The following is a 23,862-nucleotide window of genomic DNA, read 5'->3' as shown; positions in this document are numbered from 1 at the left end:
AATATATATTGAATTTCTGATGGAATCTGTAATTTTGTATTTTTGGGGCAATTTTTGCCATTTTTGGTCAAAAAATGTGTATTTCCAAAACTACTCATCTGACAGCTTTGAAATTTGGTATACAGGTTTCTATAGAGGAACTAAATTTGATCTGTTGAAATGATGATGAAATCTGCAATTTTTATTTTTGAGGGCAATTGTTGCCATTTTTGGCCAGAAAATTTTATCCTCAAAAAACTACTCATCAGATAGCTTTGGTTGACATGTTCTTAGGGATGATTCGATGTGATATATTATGATGTAAGAATGATGAAATCTTCAATTGTGTATTTTTGCAGCTATTTTAGCCACTTTTTTCTGGCCACTGCTTTGAGCTTTAAAAGATTTCAACCTTCTTCATCAACATGTGTCAAAAATAGTTATTCTCTACATAAACACAGCGGAGCTATATCGGCCACTAGGTCGCTTGTTGGGTAAAGTTGTGAGCTTCCATCACACCACATAGTGCCATTTGATGCTCCGTGCAGTGTTGCTAGAAATTTCATTCTCCGTGCACACTGTGTACTACTACAGCTGCAAGAGTAACGGTGATTGTCAATAAAGTTTGCTTTACTGTTTCACTGTCCAAATTGTTTGGTGAAAAGTTAGTTGTTCTTTTTAAAATAATCCAGGCTTTCGCTTCAAACATCATTGTCTGGTTACTACTGGTATCTCGTTACATTTTACATGTAAAATGAATGGAGTGTACGTGGCCGTATGGCCATGGCCCGGCATTTGCCCCAGGGTCCAGTGGCTAGTGGACGCACATCGACTTGCTCATACCATGAATCGCAAACTGTAACAGAGTAACTGATTTTTAGCTACTATAGACTATAGTCTATAGAAGCTATTGGGATGGGTATCCGTCCGGCGTCCGTCGTCAGTCTGTATGTATGTATGTATGTATGTATGTATGTATATATATATGTATGTATGTATGTCCGTTTGTGAGGCGTCCGTCCACTCAAATATCTTGAGAACCGCAGTACTTACTGATTTGATATTTGTTGTGTAGATGAAAAATATGATTTTTTGAAACTGTTTTTTTTTAATTTTTTGATATTGGTGAAAATAGGCAAATTAATGCCAAAAAAGGCGTTTTTGTTCAAAAATCTTCTTCTTCATAGCCGCTGGTCAGACAGCTTTGTTATTTGGTATACAGGTCCCTAGGGACAACCCCACTTAGATTTGTTCAAATTTTGATCTGTTACAAATGTTACGTGCAGAGAAAACAAACAAAAGGGTGAACTCAGCAGTTTCCAGTTAAACAAAATTTATTACGAAAATAAAACTAATTGCTAAGTCAGGGATAGAGTACAAGCTTTAAAAGTGTACAGACTACTTATCTCAGCTGGGACGGCAGAGCTCCAGTCTCAGAGTTGTAACAGTCAGTCGGATGAATGAACAGTCCTTTGGCTTGCAGGCTTGAAACTGCACAAAGTCCACAGTATAAATCCAGCGTTGGCAGTGAAGGTCTTGAAAAGTCTTGAGAATGACTACTGCTGGAGTTTAGTAACACACAAGAGACACGATCCCGAAAGTCCGACTGGAAGCTGAGCACGTCCCTTTTATAAAAGCATATAAGAACAATCTAGAACTTTTATTGACATGCTAATTACTGTTCTAAAATTATCTCCCTTACACAACTACCGTAAAATTCCCAATTGAAGCCGCGGCTTGTATTAGAAACATTTTTGAGGGACCCCTGGGACCACGCACTGAAGTCATGATGCGGCTTCAATTACGTACATTTCCTGTGTTTTGATATTTTTCTCAATGCTCACGTAGCATTGCAGGGGCAATCGCTATTGTTATGCAAATTAGTATCAATGAATTCTGCGTGAATAAATTACCCGCATAAAAAGTCCCTACCCTAGTGTAACTCCAATATAGAAACGTTAGGAGAGTGTATTTGGTCGTTAAACTTGGTAAAATTCCTTTTAGATAATAAGGAAACTATTAAAAGATGTTGAAACAATGGGAAAGTGGAGTTCCCTTGACAGCATCGTAAAGAAAAAGGACACGTTTTTCCAGTACTTTCTTGATTCTCTGACCCTGGTCACCCCCGTCCTCTAAATAGAATAGTTTCAATAAAGTCGGCCATGTTGACCACCAGCATGCTTGATGTCCTTGTTTCAAGTGGTTTCAAGGGGTTTTTGGACGCTGAAATTTCACAAAAATGTCACTTCTGTATTCAGAGATTGTACAAGCAATTTCTTTGGACATGTAAGTCGATTTTGAAAGCGATAGAAGATCAAATGGTGTTGAAAAAAATCGTGCATAAAATTAGCATAAATTAAGCGTCCACTGCAGATGGGTCCCTTTGATTTACAGCCATCTTGTGTTGCCGAACTAGTGGCTCGTACTCGGATAGTGCAATAAAGGCAAGTGAATAACCTTTGGTAACTTTACTGGCATGTTTTTGTGAACTGTTTTGCAGTCAAATTTTATTTTCTCATGATCAAAAACGGAACGTGTACAAGCTTATACGCACCCACCATGGTCATTCAGCAGCCACAGTTCATTATGTCAATATGATGCAGGTGGTGTTGTTGTACCTCAGGCATTGGTAAGGGTACGTGGGTATTGAATGAAAACTACGTATTTGAAACATGGTATCTCAATCTCTCAACTATTTTAACTAGTACACAAACACCATTGCTTCAAAATTGTTGCATCAGGTATTGACTATGGCGGTGTTTACCACACTGACAAAAACTTCGGCCGTGTTCAAACATACACACAAACGTACCGATACATGGGGCATTGTTTGTACTTTTGTTACTATCAATGACAAAATGCACAATGGTAGAAGTGTTAAAAAGGAACTTTTTATTGTGTACTTTTCTGCAAGAAAGACACCTGTCAATCATTTGCACAAGTCAATGACGCGTTGCAAGCCAGCTGGTGTGAATTTCAGCATGCATTGTTTCATGATGGGCTCAGAGAAGGGGTGCGGCTTCTATTATGGTACAATTCAAAAACCCCAAATGGGCAAACAATAAGCCAAGACAATGTTTCAAAGTCAGGGTGCGGCTTCAATTAGAGGTGCGGCTTCAATTGGGAATTTTACGGTAATCAACTTTCCAGAACATTGCAAACATGACTAATTGAATTCAAGGTCATGATGAGTGTGGGGGAAATGACCTACATAACACAAAGGTCGTCAGGTCGTCCGCAAATGTGGCATATTTGCATTCACCTATTCCTGTGCTGATACCCTTGACATTGGCATCATCATTCAAGTTAATTAAGAATATTTCTAATGCTAGGATGAACAAATAGGGTGGCAATGGGTCTCCTTGTCTAACCCCCTTTCAATGTTAAAATAGCCAGTGCTTAAACATTGTTCATAACGCAACTGCCCAAGTCTGTGTAAAATGTAATGAACCATTGTTTAAAGAGTTTGCCAAACCCATATGTATTTAAACATTCCATAATGTAATCCCATTCTAAACTGTCAAAAGCTTTCTCAAAGTCTATCAGGGTTAGCGGTAGGATTTTCAAGTTAGTAGCCACACTTACTCAGTGTGGCTAATTTGGTCCTCATTTTATTAGCCACACGCAACTTTCATTAGCCACACATAATAAATGCTGTAGAAACATGCTTCAGTCTTCAAGTTTTTGATGTGATACATTCATAAATGCGTACACACACACACACACACACACACACACACACACGCACACACACACACACACATATATATATATATATATATATATATATGTATGTGTATATAATATATGTATATATATATATATATATATATATATATATATATATATATATATATATATATATATATATATATATGAGATACATGAGACTATACATTTCTTTTCTCACTGCAAAGGCTACACAGACAGTAGACATGATCTTTAAGTAAACTAATCATTTGTAAAAACACATTCAGAGACACACGAGACCTTATAAACATTTTTCAAGAACAGTCAAATCATCATTATGTGATTTGGGAAAATTGTTTGAACTCAGACCAAAATAAAAATGAAAAAGAGTAAAATATTGATGAACATGTCACATCCTCATCTATATATACTCTTTTGTTGTTGATTTTGCAAAACCTGTATTGCACTTTATGATCAAGATCCCCAATTGGGATAGGATTTCAATAAAAGCTTACTTCACTATACTTTACATGCCAACCCTAGTTAAACCCCGATACAGAAAGGTGATGAGCGTATAATAGTTAGTAAAATTACTTTTCCGATCAGAAAAACTATTAAAAAGGTGTTACAACAATGAGACATTGAAGTTCCCGCGACAGCATCGTTAGGAAAATGGCACATTTTGCGAGTACCTTCATGAATCTGTGTCCCTCCGTACCCCCGTTACCTAAATAGAATAGTCCCACTCCGCACATCCGCCATTGTTATTCTCACTCAAGGCCACGATGCGACATTGGTTTTTCTTCTCTAAATATGCAATTTCATTTGTTTGACGCAATTATCATTTCATCAGTGAAGAGTTTTTACCGGTGACTATTACAACTTTCACTGCTATGTTGTTGTTTTCACAAGATGTAGACCGTTTGATATCACAGTGTCGACTTGCTTTTATGTGCAGTCAATGCACATGCCATGCCAGTTAGTTTACGGTTCACACTATGCTGTTGATCGACAGCATACACGAGTAACACGACGTCTGTTTCACGTTTACTTTTTAGTCCTTTGTGCCCTGTGGGCACAAAGTACTAATGTGATGACGCGGCCTCTGTTGTTGCATACAGTGGGCCGTATGCTGTGGACGCAGGTATCTCAGAAACGCTTCAGTAACTTTTTCTGAAATTTGGTCTGGTGGTCACTTGGGCATGTATCTCAAACGGTCTTTTTTCTTTTTTTGATTGAATCATTTTAAAGTCACTTTTTTAGCTTTTTTCTGAAAACCACTATTTTCAATTTTTCCTCAAAACCACTGATTTGATTATTGTGATGTTTGGCATGGGTGTTCGTATAGTTACAATGCCGTCAGAAATGTTCAAAATTTGGTGATACATGCCTTGTATTATTTTTAAACAATATTTTTATCCATTTTTATTTTATATTTACTTGATTTTGCCTCGCTTTCGTTAAAGCTACCGTCTGCGCATGCGCACAATTCTAGGACAATTCTGAGTTGAAGAATCGAATCGGACGCCATCTTGTTACTTGGTGTGGTTACATTTTTTACGTCGTGAACGTTTCACTGTGTGTTTCAATATGTTCTATAGTTATGAGGTTGACAGTGATGCACTTTTGCGGCTGTCGTGTATTTTTTGGTACGAAAGGCGCCTTTGATCAACTGAAGAATGATGGCCTCCGTAGGCGATAAACACCGGTACCGGCAGGCATATCAGTTCTACTGAGGAAGCAATCCACTGGCCCGTATAGGTCAGGGGCTCACTTAGGGGAAAACCACATGATTTCCGGGGGGGGGGGGGGGTATGGAGGATTTTGAGAAAAAAAAATGTCACCAGGTCAAATAAAAGAAAAAAATTAAGCCTGTTAATGGCTTGAGAAAAAAAATTCTCATAACAGACAGAAATAAAAAAGGAATTGTCACAATGCAGTTGAAATGAGCAAAATTTTGGAAACTTCATCCTCATGTATTCTTTGCTGGCATGCTGCCATAGGCAGTGCAAATGTTTTTACCACAAGCAATTCTTATGTTTTGTTTTTTTCAGCGCTTACGATATAAGCATTCACTACTTTACACCTCAGTGCACTCGATGTTTCCCTTCCCTTTTCTGACCCAAAAAATCATATATCAGGATTTCCGTTGCAATATCTCAATGGTATAGGCAATATCTAGATGGGACTATTTGACTTCTGTAAATTGTGAAAATTTAAAACACAAGACAGGAGTCAATAAACTAGTGTTAAAACCAATACATTATTCTCTCAAAATAAATATGTTAGAAAGATTACAAGTTGACAATGAAAAATTGAGGAACAACAAATATAAAGAAATACAATGTGTGAGCCTTGTTTCTCTGACCACAAAAGATAACATCGCCCCCCTGAGAACTTAAAAGGAATTGACTATTTTAAAGAAAAGCAGGTATAGTACTGATCACAGTTGATTTGCCAAAAAAGTGTTCTACAATTGAAAGTTGTATATATTCTAGACTTTCCATTTTCTTTTCATTTGTTGGAATGTAAAATGAATACATAAAACCATCCTGTGATATATGAAACAGTGGCTGAAATTTGAAAATTCACTGCTACTCCATTTGAAAAAAAAATTGATGCAGGTCTGACAGTAGAAATAAAAAAAATGCTGTCTCTCTGACAAAAAAAAGTTCCTGCATACCCCCCCCCCCAAATCAAATGGGTCTCCCCTTAATATGCGCATGCGCATATAACAAGTTAGCATTGTTTTTGAAAAATCAAACCGACGCCATCTTGTTTCTCGCGTCTGGTGCGAATCTTGACGTTTTTTTTGGGTTTTTAGCGTGTATTTGATTCTGTTTTGTAAATATGAAGTTCACAGTGATGGTACTTTTGTTGCTGTCATGTATTTTTTGGCACGAAACGCTCCTTCGATAGACTGAAGAATGGTGGCCTCCGTACTCGGTACTCCCCACTGGACCCCAGTACCATTGCTTCAGCGAGGCAATCCCAAAGGCGGCCCGTACTAATAGCTGGGTGAGAGCGAGGGAACGCTCTGTCCTTCTACCTCCATGTCATAACAAACTAGCGTCGTTTTATGTTGATGTACTGTCCTTTCGACATAGCGATAACTTTTAGTTTTCTGTTGCTTATTTTGGGTATTTTTCGACAGTTGTGCATTGATTTTGACATCATTGTTGACTCCGATCGCTAAAGACAGTCTGAGTGTGTGCATGCTTATGTTGACCTAGCCCTTCCTACGATGCTGTGTGTTCCGCTACAGCTAATCGCCCCGCTCACCACAGCCCTTAAAGACCCGTACGTAGGGTGAGCGGGGCGATTAGCTGTAGCGGAACACACAGCATCGTACGCAGGGATGTTGACCGATTTACTAAGGAAGTACGCGCACTTCAGAATCACAGCATAATCCGACATGGTATAAATTTGGCATGATCATCAGATCATACATGATCCGAGATTGCACTTCAGCAAGGTCACGATAACTAATGTTGTTTGTTTCACTGTCGTTTAATACCTATATTTCCACTAAAAGACCATTAGAATTTCATCCTTGCTACTTTGAAATCGTGCACTGGCATGCATGTAGTTGTCAACATCACTATGCTTGAATGTAGTAGACTCTTAATATCGACTGTCACTGCATATTGCATATGTGTGGAAGTCACTCCATATCATATCAAAAAATGTAGTATTGCGACGTTTGAGCTGCCAGAAGCCAGAATTTACAGTTTACGAGAAAGTTATCTTACATGTAAAACTCAGTTCTACTGTGAACAAAATGCAAGCTATGTTGTATAACTATCGTGAATAGCATAATATTTTGTACCTATCACCGTGTCAGAAAATCAGAAGGAAACAACCAGTCAGACAAACTGTGGTCAGGATGATACTGTCCAATTTTAATATTTGTCTCTCGGCACACACCAGATACTCATGACTGTAAAACAACATTTCCATATAATTGTATATTCAGTTTTTATATTTAATTTGCTTTTCACCATATTGTATGTCCTTCCCTGCACTACATAATTCAAAATTAAATATTGTCTTTGGCCTATACATACTTGAGGGGTAAGCTTATTTAGTCTCACACATTAAAGATGCACTGTTGACCTACAGAGTCCAAACTTTTTATCATTGTATTGTAGATAGGTGTACACTCCAAATACTAAGTACAAGTGTGGTGAGTGTAACAAGCAAATGTTTTTTAGTCAATGGCCCAAATTTATTTTCTATATGATGGACAATAAATACATGTGTAATCAATGCCAACAGTCCAGTTTAAGTAATTTGGTTTAGATTAGCCATTGGCTAAATTTTCTCCTCTTCTGTATTATATAAGTTCACCGTTTCCTGTTTTAGATATTGTTGATCCTATTGAGTCCCATCTCTAATTCTTAATTCACTTTCATATCAGGGTTGTTGATACTTAGAATCCACACTTGAACTTATGCTGGAGCAGTAACCAACCAGTTCAAATAACTTTCATTTATGTCCAAACAATTTGACTTTTTGCCAAATTTCACATTTATGGCAAATAATAAACAGCAAGGAGATACAAAGGACGTCGGTGCCCCCCGGGCCCCATGTTTCAAGTTATGATTAATGTCGAAATTTCACTAAAATGTCACTGATCCAGGTTTTGTGTAATCAGATTCATTTGATACTCCGATATGAAATACTGTGTCAATAAAGCTCGGAATCGTCGCTGAGTTTTGCTGCTTTTGGCTATGGTTGTCTATCTTAGTATCAACGTGATCGGACTGCCAGTTCATGGAGATCGAGATCGCAAGAATGTAATTGTAACTGTTTTCTGTATTTTGTCTTCCTTTACAATTTCAAGTAAGTGCTTTAAATAAAGAGTTTTCCAGCATATCAGTGGAAAAGCATTAAGATTTGGACTGTTTAGTTTTATGAATTTCGACTGTAGAAATCAGCTGTCGCCACGCTTTTGAGATCGTGGCGATTGCCGATGGGTTTTTGTTTGCCACAAACAAGTTTTAGTCGCATTTTGCGACTGTGGCGACCTCTACCGCGAACCCTAGTCTATGGCAAGCAGTATTCCTGGGAGGTTATTTTCATCTGCATGCTAGAGAATTTCCTCTATCAGCCTGATGTAGTCACTTATATCTCTGTCTTTGACAAAGGCACTCTGCTGGCAGTTAATGAGGCTAGGTAAAACATTTTGTAGACGATTGGTGAGACATTTTGCAGCTACTTCAGCGTCGGCGTTGATGAGAGAGATCAGTCGCCAATTTTTGATGTATTTGGTATCTCGCCCTTTTTCTATTCATGTGATCACACTTTGTCTCTGGGAGTTGGAAAGACTCCCATTTTCAAACCCACAGTTGAGGGAATCAACTACTGTTGGCCCTATTGTCGGCCAAAATGTTGTGTAGAACTCTGCTGGGAATCCATCATTGCCAGGGGTCTTATTTCTTGGGATCATGGTGAGGGCGCAGTAAATTTTATTGTGGGTAAATTTCATTGGTGACTCACAATTTTTCATTAGCTGATGCCCAAGTTTTAGGATGTTGTCATTTTTCAGGAAGTGGTGGTCAGTAATATCCCTTTCTGGGTTGGTTTTGGAGGAGTAGAGAGTACTATAAAATGTCTTCAGCTCAGAAAGAATGCCTTTCTGCGATGTTTTCAGTTCATTGTTTGTGCCAATGATTCTTTTGATATGCCCTTTTCTCCCCCTCCTCTTCTCAAGCCCTTGAAAATACTTATTGTTTTTCTCGCCCTTTTCATGCCATCTGACTCTTAAACAAATAATTGAACCTTCAGTTATGTAATCATATTCCTTCTTGAGATCTGCTTTTGCATTTTGAAGTCTGAGGCTGTCTTCCTCTGACACACTGGGCTTGTGGGAGGTCTCTGCTCCCTCAACTTCATTGATTCATTTCTTGTTAAGTTTTGCAATTTGTTTTGAGTAAGAGATCGAGAGGTGACTCCAATCGCGAGCAGTATCGATCGACAGTACCCGCCCGGTGCGGTGTCACGATGTCACCGATGCTACACCGTGCACTGTTCAGTCCGAGTGCGATGTTTCCAAGTTCAACAAGTGATCATGTCGTGTTTGTAAAACGAACCAACGTAATGGCAAGAAAATGCCCTAAAAATCTTAAAAGTTGACAAAGATTTGCTAAGGATCAAATGTTCACTATCACCACAGCAATCTGACATTGTTTTTAGTTTGACCATCAACTCAATTGCGTCAATGGTTTTATTACCTTCTCGTGTCTATTTATAGACAGAGAAGGTATTAGAGTTGAAAACCAATATGCTGCTGTCAAGAACTTCCGTCTGTCAAGACTTCCGTCTGTCAAGATCCGTTGACGTCATGCCATTGTGATGGGTCATATCATAAACTGGTGGGGGTGTTCATGGCTCAGGTTGAGGTGTGGGAGAACGATTTTGAGCTATGACAAAAATCAAAAGGGACTTAACGGCATAGCCACAGTGTTAAGCCTTTCTCCAAGGTTTCTTAGTTGACTACAATCTATTACAGACTACTGAGCTGACGCTAGGGGTACTCCCTTTGTGTTTGCTCACTCTGTGAGCGCTAGTGTTTAGTACTGAGTTGCGTGGATATCCCCTCATGGCCTCACGTGATCTGGGCCTGTTGCATAATCTGCAGAGATGATCATATGCCTCCGAGTCTGAAAACTGTCATTGTGTAAGCCTGTCGGCATTTTCCTTGCATTTTTTCTCATTAAATTTTGCAAAATATCGGCGAGTACCTTAATATTTCAAGATAACCCTTTCTTCCCAATCGTTTCCTGGAGTTTCAGAGTCATATGAACGAAAATGAGTGAAAGTTTTAGACAGGAAAATCGGACGTCGGCCATGTTCAATGTTTACAGTACAATCAGAAGTTTACGTGGAGGAATTAACCAACAAACACAGGAGTGTTCATGATGCCCGCCCTCTAGAGGCAGACCCTCCTATATGAAGTACCACATTTGATGCTTGTGGAAAGCTTGACCACACAATGGAGCATTTAAACTTTTAGAAAATGACAAACTGAATAAGAAGGTATTCAGAAAATGTCAAATACTGAGGAAAAATGCGCAAATATTCAAAATAAACAGGTTAACTGATTGGTCAGCTATAAAAAACAATGAAAATGTTTATGATCAAAAGTTTTTGAGATGCGCACATTTTAACAAATACAGAAATTATTAACATTATAAATATAAGACCAAACTATTTTTTCAGGGATCGGACAGGTTGGAAATGAGGGGTGAGAGACAAAGGCACTCCTATTGTTGCATGTGGATGCAGCCACACCATTTCATTTACAGCATACTTATTCACTGTGTTGTGTTCAAGTTCCATATTGTACTGACTGTCATACAAGGATAACATAAGCAAATCAAATCAAAGTAGAAAAGGATCAATGCTGTTGTGTGGATTTTGCTGAACATGGCTGATATTTCGCCCTATATATTTGGTATCCAGCAAAGGCATATTTTGATGTAAAGTCAAAATTAACACTACATTGCTGACAATATATTTTACCGTTTCTGCATGAATTTTTCTTTTTTAAATTATAGTATATTAGTACTTCAAACAGATTAACAGTTATCGTGATGTCAACCCATAATTTTACATCACAAAGACTGTAATTCTGCCAATTTTTTTTGTTTTTCAGTCATTTTATAAATTTTGCACTGCACAAGATGATTGAACAAATTGCAATGTTTGATTTGTAAACTCAAAGAATAAAAATCCTTTGGTCACAAATTAAATTATTTTTTGAAAAGAAATGTACTCTTGAACACTTTTAGCATATATTCTTTACACGGTCATGTATTTCAAGGAAAATATGCCTATTAAAAACAGTAATTTCTTCACTTTCAATTTTTTTTCAATACTATGACAATTATCAGCCATGAGGTTATACAAACACAAGACCAGATAGGCGTTTTTCATCATTTCCACAGGACTCTTTGGAAAATCCATTAAAAACAGTTAAAAGTGACTGAAAATGATCACTTGGTATACATTTAATTTACAGCTGCCAGGTTGTGTATTTCACATGCACTCAAGTCAGTAAGGAAGTGTGTCATTACTATTTTGGACTGTTAATTCTTATTTCTGAATTGTTTAACTTTTTTCCACATTGAACTATCTTTAGGCAGTTTATACTGTAGCTTAGAATTTTTTTGATTGATGTATTTAATCATCTTTTGGGTTCTTTGGGTCCATATCCAACCTCTTGCCCCTACATCATCAACTATTTACCAACAACTCCATGCCAACAACCAATTACCTGACCTGGCCACACATTGGAGAAGGTACAGCGTCATTGACGGTATTTTTTCTGTTTCACAGTCCGTGTCATTGATACTAAAATCAAACTTACAATCAAATGCCCTGCTTAGTTTCACTATATGACAGTAGTTTGTGAGACGTGCATTTGTTTATGTGCCGTGTGCTCCTCGATATCCATTGTGCTGGTTAGTGTGTAGGTCACAGGCCGTTCACGTTCCAGCTCAGTGTACTTTGATCGTTGGCATATGCGTAGTAATATTGGTCATGTGTTGAGGTTCAATCATGGCGGTTGGTTCAAATCGCGCGGACGCCCTTCCCAACATTGAACCTTGCCGTAAAGAGCAAGAAGGTGGTTTTACATATCCATGAAGCCGTCCATAGTAACAATTTAGGTCTCCTATTGATTTGACCAGGGATTTCAGTCATCAAAAAATTGAGGAAAAAGTCAAAAGATAGCAATAATGTCCCTTTAAGATGTTGTCGCATGACTTGAGTGATGATGACGTGGCAGTATAGCTCTCCAATCTGCTGATCTAATATTCATGCAGTCGCATGGGTGGTTTGAGGCACGGTTCTTAAATCACATTGAGTGCTGGTGGTGGTCCTGAGTACTTGACTCCGTCGATGTACAGCATTCCATTCCGGAAGATTGGTTTCTGTCCATCCTTGTAAGCTTGCGCCATTACAGTGTTTCAGCCAGCGTGCGGCATTGCGACATTTGACGCATTTTTTTTTGGTTTTGTCCCGATAAAATAACCGTTGTGGGTCACCATGACGCAATCTGAGTAGGCCATATTTTAGTGGCTATTGAATTTTTAGACAGTGCCTCCTGGACAGAAAACTACGGCTAACAATAAAATGTTGTAAGATGTTGAAACAGTTTACCCTCCTTCCTACAAAGTTGCAATGTATTGAAACAGTTTACTCTCCTTTCTGCAAAGTTACAAAATCCCTGGTACGTAAAACAAACATTGTTGCTGTTTGATACTACAATACATCATGGATGCACAACGTCCATGAATACACTGTGGCTTGGTTCTGCATAGGTGAGTGCCGCGTACCGGTTGTCCTTGAGTTCAAGTTTTACCTACATTGCTTGCATCAAAATTTGGCCTGCAGCTACTCAGTTTGATAGTAAAAACCATAATTTCTAAGGAAACTTTCACAAACAGAGTCATTGTACAAGTGAAAAGGAGAAAAACTGAGGTTTTCTGAAAGGTCAAATCTGAGTCATTTCATGTGATGTCATGAATGAAGACCCCTTAAATACAGAATTATGGTTCAAAGAAACCACCTAGGGAGGGCCAATAGGTACATATGTACAATCTTATGTTAAAAAGAAATTTCTTGGTGCCTTCCAATTTAAATGGCATTTAGCTTGACTGTCAGTTTTAAATTCTACTTTATTAAGAGTCATGGCAAAGGGAAATTGTCAACAGTACTTGCAGTAAGCATATTCATTTTCAAATCTTCACATTTGAGAGCTGCAATTTTGCATGGTAACTTAACATCAAAGCAACAATTCAAAAGTAGAGCTATTAAAATTGTCCATTTGGCATATTTCAAACTGCTATAACTTATACAAGAAATGGTGTGATTCAGAATGATTTTAATATTTCTGCAGATTCCACCAGTTTAATGATATAATAGTGAACATCACTAGATATTTCTTGATATCAAAATATAAATGAAAATATTTCTGGGCTAAAATGTTATCATAATCTTTGAAACAATGATTACTCTAAAACATTGGAAATTAAATGATCAATATCAATATTGTGTATTGTTTTACAGGATTTGGGTTTGGCCAAACAATTTTTGTCTCAAGAAAAATACTTATACTTAAGATGCTCTTGAGCCTGCTTGATCACAACTATGACACAACACCAGGGCCTTAAACACCACAATAATTGTATCTACATTGCCACTATGCTACCCAATGCTTTCTTCTGCATGGAAAATTTTTATCTGTGTGGCTCACAAAATTTTCATTATGACTTAAAAACTGCATAAATTTGCCACATTAGGAGCTTGTAGCTTAAATGTATTAAGTTGTCATTCTGTGAACACTGACAGAATGCTACAGAAATATTCTGTATCTTTGGTAATATACACTTCACATTGCTACCTGATTTTTAGCTCCCATAGCCATATGTATATATGGCAATGGAAGCTATTCTTATAGGCTAGGAAAATGTCTGTATGTATGTATGTCTGTATGTCTGTATGTCTGTCCGTCAACATCAAAAACTCCAAAACCGCTGTACATTTCATCTTGATATTTGGTGTGTACATGGATGATGGGCTGTACATGAGATTTTGTTCAAATGAAGTTGTCATTGCCAAAAATATGCAAATTAAGTGAAAAAATGTAAAAACAGTCAAAATTGAAAAAACTCAATAACCACTGAGCAGATTACATGAAAAATTAGCATGTAAGTACTTTGGGCTGACATGAAATGATTGTGCACATCTTGGGTCAGTATCTTGGACTTGCTATTTTTCATGAATTTTTTTCTAATTTTCTCCCATTTTTGGTCAAAAAATCTTCTGCTCTGAAACCACAAGTCCGATTGATTTGAAATTGGTATGGAAGTGCATAGGAGTGACCTTTCCCAATTTGGGCAAATCGTGGTGAAATTTGCATATTTTTAGTTTACACGTCCATAGACTCCCATGTATAAGGCAGATCTCCATAGACTCCCATGTATACGGCCACGAAAAATAAAAATTTAGTTTCTCATCGTATTCATATTGCAAAAAGGATGCAGTGACACAATTTTTAGTCCCCATGGATGAAGTCCAGTGAGCTTATAGATTGGGTCATGTCCGTCTGTTCGTCCATCCGTGAGTCCATCCGTCCACGCAGATATCTCGGATATTTTGACAAAATGTCATGTGACCTTGATGACCTTTGATCTCAAATATACATATTTGTCCATAACTCAGTAACCACAAGTGCTACCACCCTTCATATATGGTATGATGGACAGCTTATGACGCCACATATTGTACCTCATTAATTATGCACATATCTAATTTGAGCGAGCCAATAGAGCTAGAGGTCTGATTTTTGGTATATAGAGATAACTTAGCAAAACAATTTTTTTGACAAAATGTCACGTGACCTCAGTGACCTTTGACCTCAAATATACATATTTGTCCATAACTCAGTAACCACAAGTGCTACAGCCTTCATGTATGGTATGATGGGACACCTTATGACGCCACATATTGTACCTCATTACTTATGCGCATATCTAATTTTGAGCGAGCCAATAGAGCTAGAGGTCTGATTTTTGGTATATAGGGATAACTTAGCAAAACAATTTTTTTGACAAAATGTCACGTGACCTCGGTGACCTTTGACCTCAAATTTACATATTTGTCCATAACTCAGTAACCACAAGTGCTACAGCCTTCATGTATGGTATGATGGGACACCTTATGACGCAACATATTGTACCTCATTACTTATGCACATATCTAATTTTGAGCGAGCCAATAGAGCTAGAGGTCTGATTTTTGGTATATAGGGATAACTTAGCAATACAATTTTTTTGACAAAATGTCACGTGACCTCGGTGACCTTTGACCTCAAATATACATATTTGTCCATAACTCAGTAACCACAAGTGCTACAGCCTTCATGTATGGTATGATGGGACACCTTATGACGCCACATATTGTACCTCACTAATTATGTGCATATCTAATTTTGTGCGAGCCAATAGAGCTAGAGGTCTGATTTTTGGTATATAGGGATAACTTAGCAATACAATTTTTTTGACAAAATGTCACGTGACCTCGGTGACCTTTGACCTCAAATATACATATTTGTCCATAACTCAGTAACCACAAGTGCTACAGCCTTCATGTATGGTATGATGGGACACCTTATGACGCCACATATTGTACTTATTAATTATGTGCATATCTAATTTTGTGCGAGCCAATAGAGCTAGAGGTCTGATTTTTGGTATATAGGGATAACTTAGCAAACATAACTTAGCAAAACAATTTTTTGACAAAATGTCACGTGACCTCGGTGACCTTTGACCTCAAATATACATATTTTCCATAACTCGGTAACCACAAGTGCTACACCCTTCATGTTTGGTATGATTGGACACGTTATGACACCACATACTGTGCCTCAATAATTATGCGCATATCTCATTCTGAGCGAGCCAATAGAGCTGGATGTCTGATTTTTGGTATATAGGGATAACTATAGGAGAGAAATTTTTTGACCAAATGTCATGTGACCTCGATGACCTTTTACCTAAAATATATGTTTATGTCAATAAATAAGTAACCACAAGTGTTATGTCCTTTGTATTTAGTAGGATGGGAGACCTTATGACAACACACGCTTTACCTCATTAATTATGTACACATCTAATTCTGGGCAAGCGAATAGAGCTAGAGATCTGATTTTTTGGCATATAGGGATTAATTAGCAATATATTTTTTTTTCAAAATGTCATGTGACCTCGATGACCTTTGACTGATTATACATATATATGCGTATTTCAGTAACCACAAGTTCTATACCCTTCAATTTGATAGGATATTGACCTTAAGATGTCACATCTTGTACCTCATTTATAATGCGCATATGTATTTCTTGGCTGGCCAATACTGCTAGAGGTCTGATCTTTTTTCCCGATTTAGAACCATAACTTAGACATGCCTCATGTGTTTCAAATTGGGAACAACGACATAGACCTATGTGCCCATAGATTTCAACATATACACTCCAGTGATACTTCTTAATGACCACATTTTCCTGCCCATCAAGACTAATACTCCTATTACAAGTGGGGACTATGTCATTGTAAATGACTTGTTGAGTTAATGGTTGTATCACAGTATTCGATATATCTAATTCTGTATTTTTTCCATTTTATATTCTGAATAATTACATTAAACATATTTCACTGTCTCCAGCACATTTCATTTAAGTATTTTCACTTCATGCACTTTATCCCTTTCACACATGTTCAAATATCTGACCAGAGAACAAACACTAAATAGTCCAGGATGGGAGCTACAGTGTCATTGACGCTATTTTTAGAATTGCCACCTAATTTTATTTCTGGTGGTAAAAGTTTACCACCAGAAATGAAAAAATATTTCTATCACTTTAATGTCATAAAAACACAGATAATTAATGCAATAAAAACTGAACAAATATTTCTTTAATGTAAAATACAAAACATTTTGATTTGAAAAATGAAGAACTCCTGAATACCAAGAAAGTTGTTGCCACACTTGAGATCATAAACTGCCTAAAATATGTTCAAAGTGGCTATAAGATTTTTGATCTGGCTAATGAGTTGGCTAATCATCTTGGTGACTTAGGGGGAGCCCTACAGTTTATGTGCATACCACGTGGTAGCAGTAAACTTAATGATACTGCAAGTTTCATGTTGGCACAATTTTGCACAACACCATTGGCCTACTGACCCTTAATGCACTCACCTGACTTGCCTATTGAACACCAAATATAGTACCAGGTCATAATGACACATAATGACACTGTACTGTGTTGTTTTATTGAAATACATTACATGTCCCCCAAAAATTTAATTTGTCCCCCATTCAGACCTACTATGGGTCACTGTGTCCCCATGCAAGCAAAAGCTGGCTGAAACACTGCCATTATCTTGTGGTACAGGCGTTTTTTAGTCCCCACGGACACCGTCCGTGGGCACTTATAGGTTTTGTCATGTGGGTTTTGTCCGTGGTCAGAAAATTTCATTCTCAAAAAACTGTTCATCAGATAGCTTTGGTTGACATGTTCTCAGGGATGATACAATGTGATTTATTAGTCCCCATGGACACCGTCCGGGGGGACTTATAGGTTTGGTCATGTCCGTGCGTGCGTGCGTGCGTGCGTGCGTGTCTGCGTGCGTGCGTCCATTCACACAGATATCTCAGAGATGCAAGAAGCGATTTCATTCAAACTTGGTACAAGGATTACTTCATATGTCATACAGATGCACGTCGATTTGTTTTGGGATACGATCCAATATGGCCGCCAGGCAGCCATTTTATTACGATTTTTTCATGTACAGAGCCATAACTCAGACATGTTTCAACCAATTTTATTCAAAGTTGGTACAAGGACATTGACCAATATCATAGATATGCACGTCGATTTGTTTTGTGATACAAGCCAATATGGCCGCCAGGCAGCCATTTTAATGCGATTTTTTCATGTACAGAGCCATAACTCAGACATGTTTGAACCAATTTTATTCAAAGTTGGTACAAGGACATTGACCAATGTCATAGATATGCATGTCAATTTGTTTTGTGATACGATCCAATATGGCCGCCAGGCGGCCATTTTATTACGATTTTTTCATGTACAGAGCCATAACTCAGACATGTTTCAACCAATTTTATTCAAAGTTGGTACAAGGACATTGACCAATGTCATAGATATGCATGTCAATTTGTTTTGTGATACGATTCAATATGGCCGCCAGGCAGCCATTTTATTACGATTTTTTCATGTACAGAGCCACAACTCAGACATGTTTCAACGATTTTATTCAACGTTGGTACAAGGACATTGACCAATTTCATAGATATGCACGTCGATTTGTTCTGTGATACAATCCAATATGGCCGCTAGGTGGCCATTTTATTACAATTTTTTCATATACAGAGGCATAACTCAGGCATATCTTAACCGATTTTATTCAAAGTTGGTACAAGGACATTGACCAATGTCATAGATATGCACGTCAATTTGTTTTGTGATACGATCCAATATGGCTGCTGTGTGGCCATTTTGTTACGATTTTTTCATATACAGAGGCATAACTCAGGCATATCTCAACCGATTTTATTGAAAGTTGGTACAAGGACATTGACCTATGTCATACATATGTACGTCGATTTTTTATGTGATACGATCCAATATTGTTGCTAGGCAGCCATTTTATTACGATGTTTTCATTTACAGAGCCATAACTCAGACATATTTCCACCAGTATCATTCAAAGTTGACATTGACCTATTTCATACATATGCTCGTCAATTTGTTTCACGTCATGTAGCAGTAACATGTCAATTATTGAAGTTTCGTAAGTAGGCTGATATGTCAAGAAATATGTACTGCATCAAATTCATGAAACTTTATACAGATGTTAACCGATGTTAAGCTCACATTGCTTTAACATTGAAAAAGACATTTATCAGTGTCATTTTAATCAATTTGTAATTGCATAAGTAATGAACTTTCTTAATTAGGGTGATATAGCCACAAATTAATACAACGTCAAATGTGATGAAACTTGATACAGATGTTGATCTCATAGTGTTGTAAATACTGCATCAAACTTTATGAAATATGGTACCAGTGATAATCTGTTAATTGTTAGAATTGTATGCAAAAATGTTTTGCAACATCCTGTTGATTAATTCCTAGTTGACTCATTTTATGAACTTTAGGATGGTGGCCTACATTGGTTTTATGTTTTCATCACCATGGAACTCATTCTTGGCCATTGACCGCCATCTGTATCAAAGTATTTTTATCACAGACCTAATTAATGAAGAAGACTCTATAAAGTACCCATTATTAACAAGTGGGGACTGTGTCATCAACGATGACTTGTTCAAATTATGATGAAATCTTCAATTGTGTATTTTTGCAGCTATTTTAGCCACTGTTTTTCTGGCCATTGAAATGAGCTATCAAAGATTTCCACCTCCTTCATCAACATGTGTCAAAAATAGTTATTCTCTACATAGACACAGCGGAGCTATATCGGCCGTTAGGTTCTGTGTTTATGTTTTCTGTAAGTTTACAGACTTTCTGTTCGAGGGAGGCGATCCTGACTTCATTGTCGTCAGCTTTAGTAGCAGCATAGTCACATGATTTCTCGAAGTCGGTATGCCTCTCCTTGAGTTTTGTTACTCGATCTTCGTCATCTAATAATACCAAGAGTTTGGTTTTGATCATGGAGACATCTGCTCCCAGACTTTCCAGGCTTCTGTAGAGCATTTCCATGGTGATTTTATCTGGAAACATTCTTCCCTGTTGCTGGCCTCATGCTCATGTGGGGCGTCGCTTTGGTCTGAAGCAGTTCCAGTGGACGCTGTGATGCTTCTTTGCTTCCTATCAATGCCTGAGGGTGGTTGAATATTTGCCATTTTCAGTCTGTGCGGTGACTTGGTATTCACGGAGGTTATGACTGCGTATTGTACTCAGACTTTCTGAGATGAGCTGAAAACTGTGGCAGATTTGGAGAGCTGAATGATTTAAGCATTTGCCTAGTTGTACATGGTCACGTGACATTTTAAGTACCTTTTTGTCCGTTGAAGCTTTATTACAGACACATAGACTGCAAAATGTTGAACCCTTCCTAAAATTTGTTTTGATATTATTGTTGTCTCTGGTGCAAAACAAGTAGCTGTCAATTTGTGAATGTTTACATTTAGAGGTAATGAAATGACAAGGCAGAGTCAATTATCATCAAACCATACACAGAGAGATTTTAACAAACCCACTGAAAAAAGTTTACGCCAAAAGAAAATAATTTATAAAAATAATCAAAAGACAGCACAAAGAAGTGGGACATTTTTTTAAAGCCTGTCAATTGCACATGCATCTATGATGCATGTGCAATTGACAGGCTTAATAAAAATGTCATTTCATTGTCAATCCCTAATCCTACCAGGCTTGTCACTTCTCCATCCCTTCCCCGACTGCCACATCAGTAAAAGAGGGTATTTAGCCAAAACTTAAACGTATTTTCACCCTCTTGCCCTGGAGCCTGGTGTTGTACAGTTACACAAAATAATATACCATCATGTCAAAACAGCAAAAATCATGTTCACTATATCTATGCTTATGGTCACTACCGGTCTTTCCTCATATCTTGATTCTCAACACTGTGCATCTATCATAAGATTTGATACCATTACTATCTTCTAGAGCCTTTATTTGTATTATTCAAATATTTTCTAGAATATGTTCTTGCATGCTGATATTCCTGGAAAGCAGTTACCAGTCTCAAGAGCTGTTGATGGTACAAATGAATACCAGGTAAATATTTTATTATTAGTGTAATACTGATCTTACAAATCTTATATACATGTACATGACATTTTGTTTTTTTCTTCATTTCAGCTATAAATGCACCAGAATTTATGAAAAGAAGATGACTTCCTAATGTTTGTAATCAAAAGGCCTTTGAAAATTATTAACAGTAACTTTGTAAACGCTTTCATGTGATCTTTTTTTCCAGAACAACATGATTGCGACATACTCATTTCTGTCTTACTCTATTGACCTAATTTCTTCAGTGACTATTCGATAAACAAAAGGTTTTGTCAATTTCTAAGACTTTTGAAGGCAAGGGGGAAATTTTGAGGAAGTGCAATTCAGCTCATTAGTCACTGTCTACAAAAATTCTCTCTCACTTGTATATTTGAAACCAAAGGTAATTAAAACAATTGTTTGCAACAATTTTAATTGAATTACTGTTTTTCAAGTTTTTACTGAAAACTCTAGCAGACATGATGTAATATGTCTAGTGAATAAAAACTTAAGATCTGCAGGTCCAGTTGTATTAATAGTGGTACCGGTACTTGTATTCCTAAGGCTGGTGTGACTCCATTTTTTAGCTCACAGTTGGTATACCAATGTGACGTTTTGTATACGCTGAAGTCGATGGCGTCTGTATGTATGTGTGTATGTATGAATGTATGTATTTACCGGTATGTACCGGTATGTATGTATGTATATATGTATGTATGTGTGTACGTATAGTATGTCTGTCAACATCAAAAACTCGCAAACCACTGCACTTTTCAGCTTGGTATTTGGTGTGTGGATGCATCCTGGGCTATAGATACGATCGCCAAAATTATGCAAATGAGTTTACAAAATGTGAAAATGGTCAAGAATTAATATCTCGAGAACCGCTGTTTTGATTGCTTTGAAAAATTGTGTGGAAGTACCTTAGGTGAACCTTATCCAGTTTTATAAATATTGTGAAGATGTCTTTAATTTTGTATTTTTGCTGAATTTTTTGGTGATTTTTCTCATTTCAAGTAAGAATTCTTTTTCTCTGAAACCCATTTGCTCTCAAATTTGGGTGGGATATTTGCAAGGGTGTTACTTTTTAGGGGCAATTTTTGTCATTTTTGGTCAAAAAATCTTAAAAAGTATTTTCTTTTTAAATCCCCTGGACAGACAGCTTTTATATTTCAGGGCTCGAAATTAACTTTTTACCCTGGTAGTCCCATTGGGCTACCATTTTCTGAAGTTGGTAGCCCAGCGACAAGGTCTGGTAGCCCATGCATGAATGAAGAGGGGTTTTTTGTAAATAATATTTTATTTATATCTAGACAATGAACGATTTATTTTGCATGATTCTATCCAGTGAGTGAATTTTCTAGTCATTTGACATCAATACCTGCAGATCATGGCCTTAGGAGAACGGTATAGCATGTGTAGTGGACGACGGTGACGCCTCGAATTTTGACGACCTATTCACACATACGCAGAGCTTTGATGTTCGCAATGACGACTTTTCACTCAGCACGTGTAAACATAACATGGCTAAAAATAGATTGGCTATGAATTGCAGGATGACAACTTGGTACAGTCATGTTCCTAATACTCACGTGGATATTTTGACTATATTTCCCCAGCATATCATGGGATGATCTCGTACACTTCGGAAAGCTAAATGTGTGGATGGCCCGACAGCTTTTTCTTTGCAGTTTGAATAATTTTGTGTCTAATTGTGATTGATAAATTGTGATTAAATAAATATGAAAATGAATTTTCATTGGCCATCATTTCTCGAGTCTGTTATCCAAGTACATCAGTTCAGATATAAATGATATTTTATTGAAAGTTTGTCTCAACAAAGTCGACATGTCCTTTCCGTGTCCAGCTGGGTTGACAGTATGAGCGTCGGTATAGCATGTGTAGTGGCGTCAGCGATCAACATCATGTCGCCCACTAAGTAATTTCATGTCCCAGGCTTTGGTAGTTCGTGTGGGCTACCATTTCATGGACTTTGGTAGCCCCAGGGAAAAGTTGGTAGTCTGTGGACGCGGGACTACCGCTAATTTCGAGCCCTGTATTTGGTGTGCAGATGTCCAGAGATGAATATAGTTAGGTATGTGGAAATTGTCCTGAAATATGCAAATTTTTATTTTTAAGACAATTTTGTCATTTTTTGTTAAGAAAAGTCGTTCTCAAAATTACTTGCCTGATAGCTTTGTAATTTGGTATAAAAGTCCCAAGAGATGTTATTAGATAAATTTTCTGCTCAAAGTGTTGGGAAATCCCCAAATTTGTACATTTTAGGTAATTTTCTCAGTTTGTGACCTTAAATGACCTACACCAATCCAGGGTATGTTGTGAGACAGTTCAGAAGGCTGTGAACATAATTTTGTCATATTTGGTATCAGGATCAATTTGTAGGAAAATTTGATCCAGAAAACAAGGCTGAGGTGGATTTTTTAGTCCCAACGGACACCGTCCCGGGGGACTTATAGGTTTGGTCATGTCGGTGCGTGCGTCCGTGCCAGCATGCGTGCGTCCGTGCGTGGGTGTGTCCGTTCGTCTGTTCACGCAGATATCTCAGAGATGCCTGGAGCGATTTCATTCAAACTTGGTGCAAGGATTACATCATATGTTATACAGATGCATGTCAATTTGTTTTGTGATACGATCCAATATGGCCGCCAGGCGGCCATTTTATTACGATTTTTTCATGTACAGAGCCATTACTCAGGCATGTTTCAACCGATTTTATTGAAAGTTGGTACAAGGACATTGACCAATGTCATAGCTATGCATATCAATTTGTTTTGTGATACGATCCAATATGGCCGCCGTGCGGCCATTTTGTCACGATTTTTTCA

The 23,862-nt window shown here is 37.5% G+C and overlaps 1 protein-coding gene across 3 annotated transcripts in view; it reads left to right on the top strand.

The window, feature by feature from the left end:
* LOC139127981 (translocon-associated protein subunit delta-like) overlaps positions 1–23,862 on the top strand; it is a 122,958-nt gene that overhangs the window by 63,292 nt on the left and 35,804 nt on the right. For 2 of the 3 annotated variants that reach the window (XM_070693836.1, XM_070693838.1), the window contains exon 3: positions 20,945–21,022. The exons of the other annotated variant lie outside the window; for it this stretch is intronic. In XM_070693836.1, the coding sequence (XP_070549937.1) occupies positions 20,945–21,022 (78 nt within the window). The remainder of the gene's footprint in view (positions 1–20,944; positions 21,023–23,862) is intronic. 3 annotated transcript variants of the gene reach the window in all.

This window comes from Ptychodera flava, unplaced genomic scaffold (assembly GCF_041260155.1).
Source record: "Ptychodera flava strain L36383 unplaced genomic scaffold, AS_Pfla_20210202 Scaffold_40__1_contigs__length_1388640_pilon, whole genome shotgun sequence".
Classification (NCBI taxonomy): Eukaryota; Metazoa; Hemichordata; class Enteropneusta; family Ptychoderidae; genus Ptychodera; species Ptychodera flava.
Note: the sequence above shows the minus strand (reverse complement) of the source record. Positions and strands in the feature narration are given on the sequence as shown.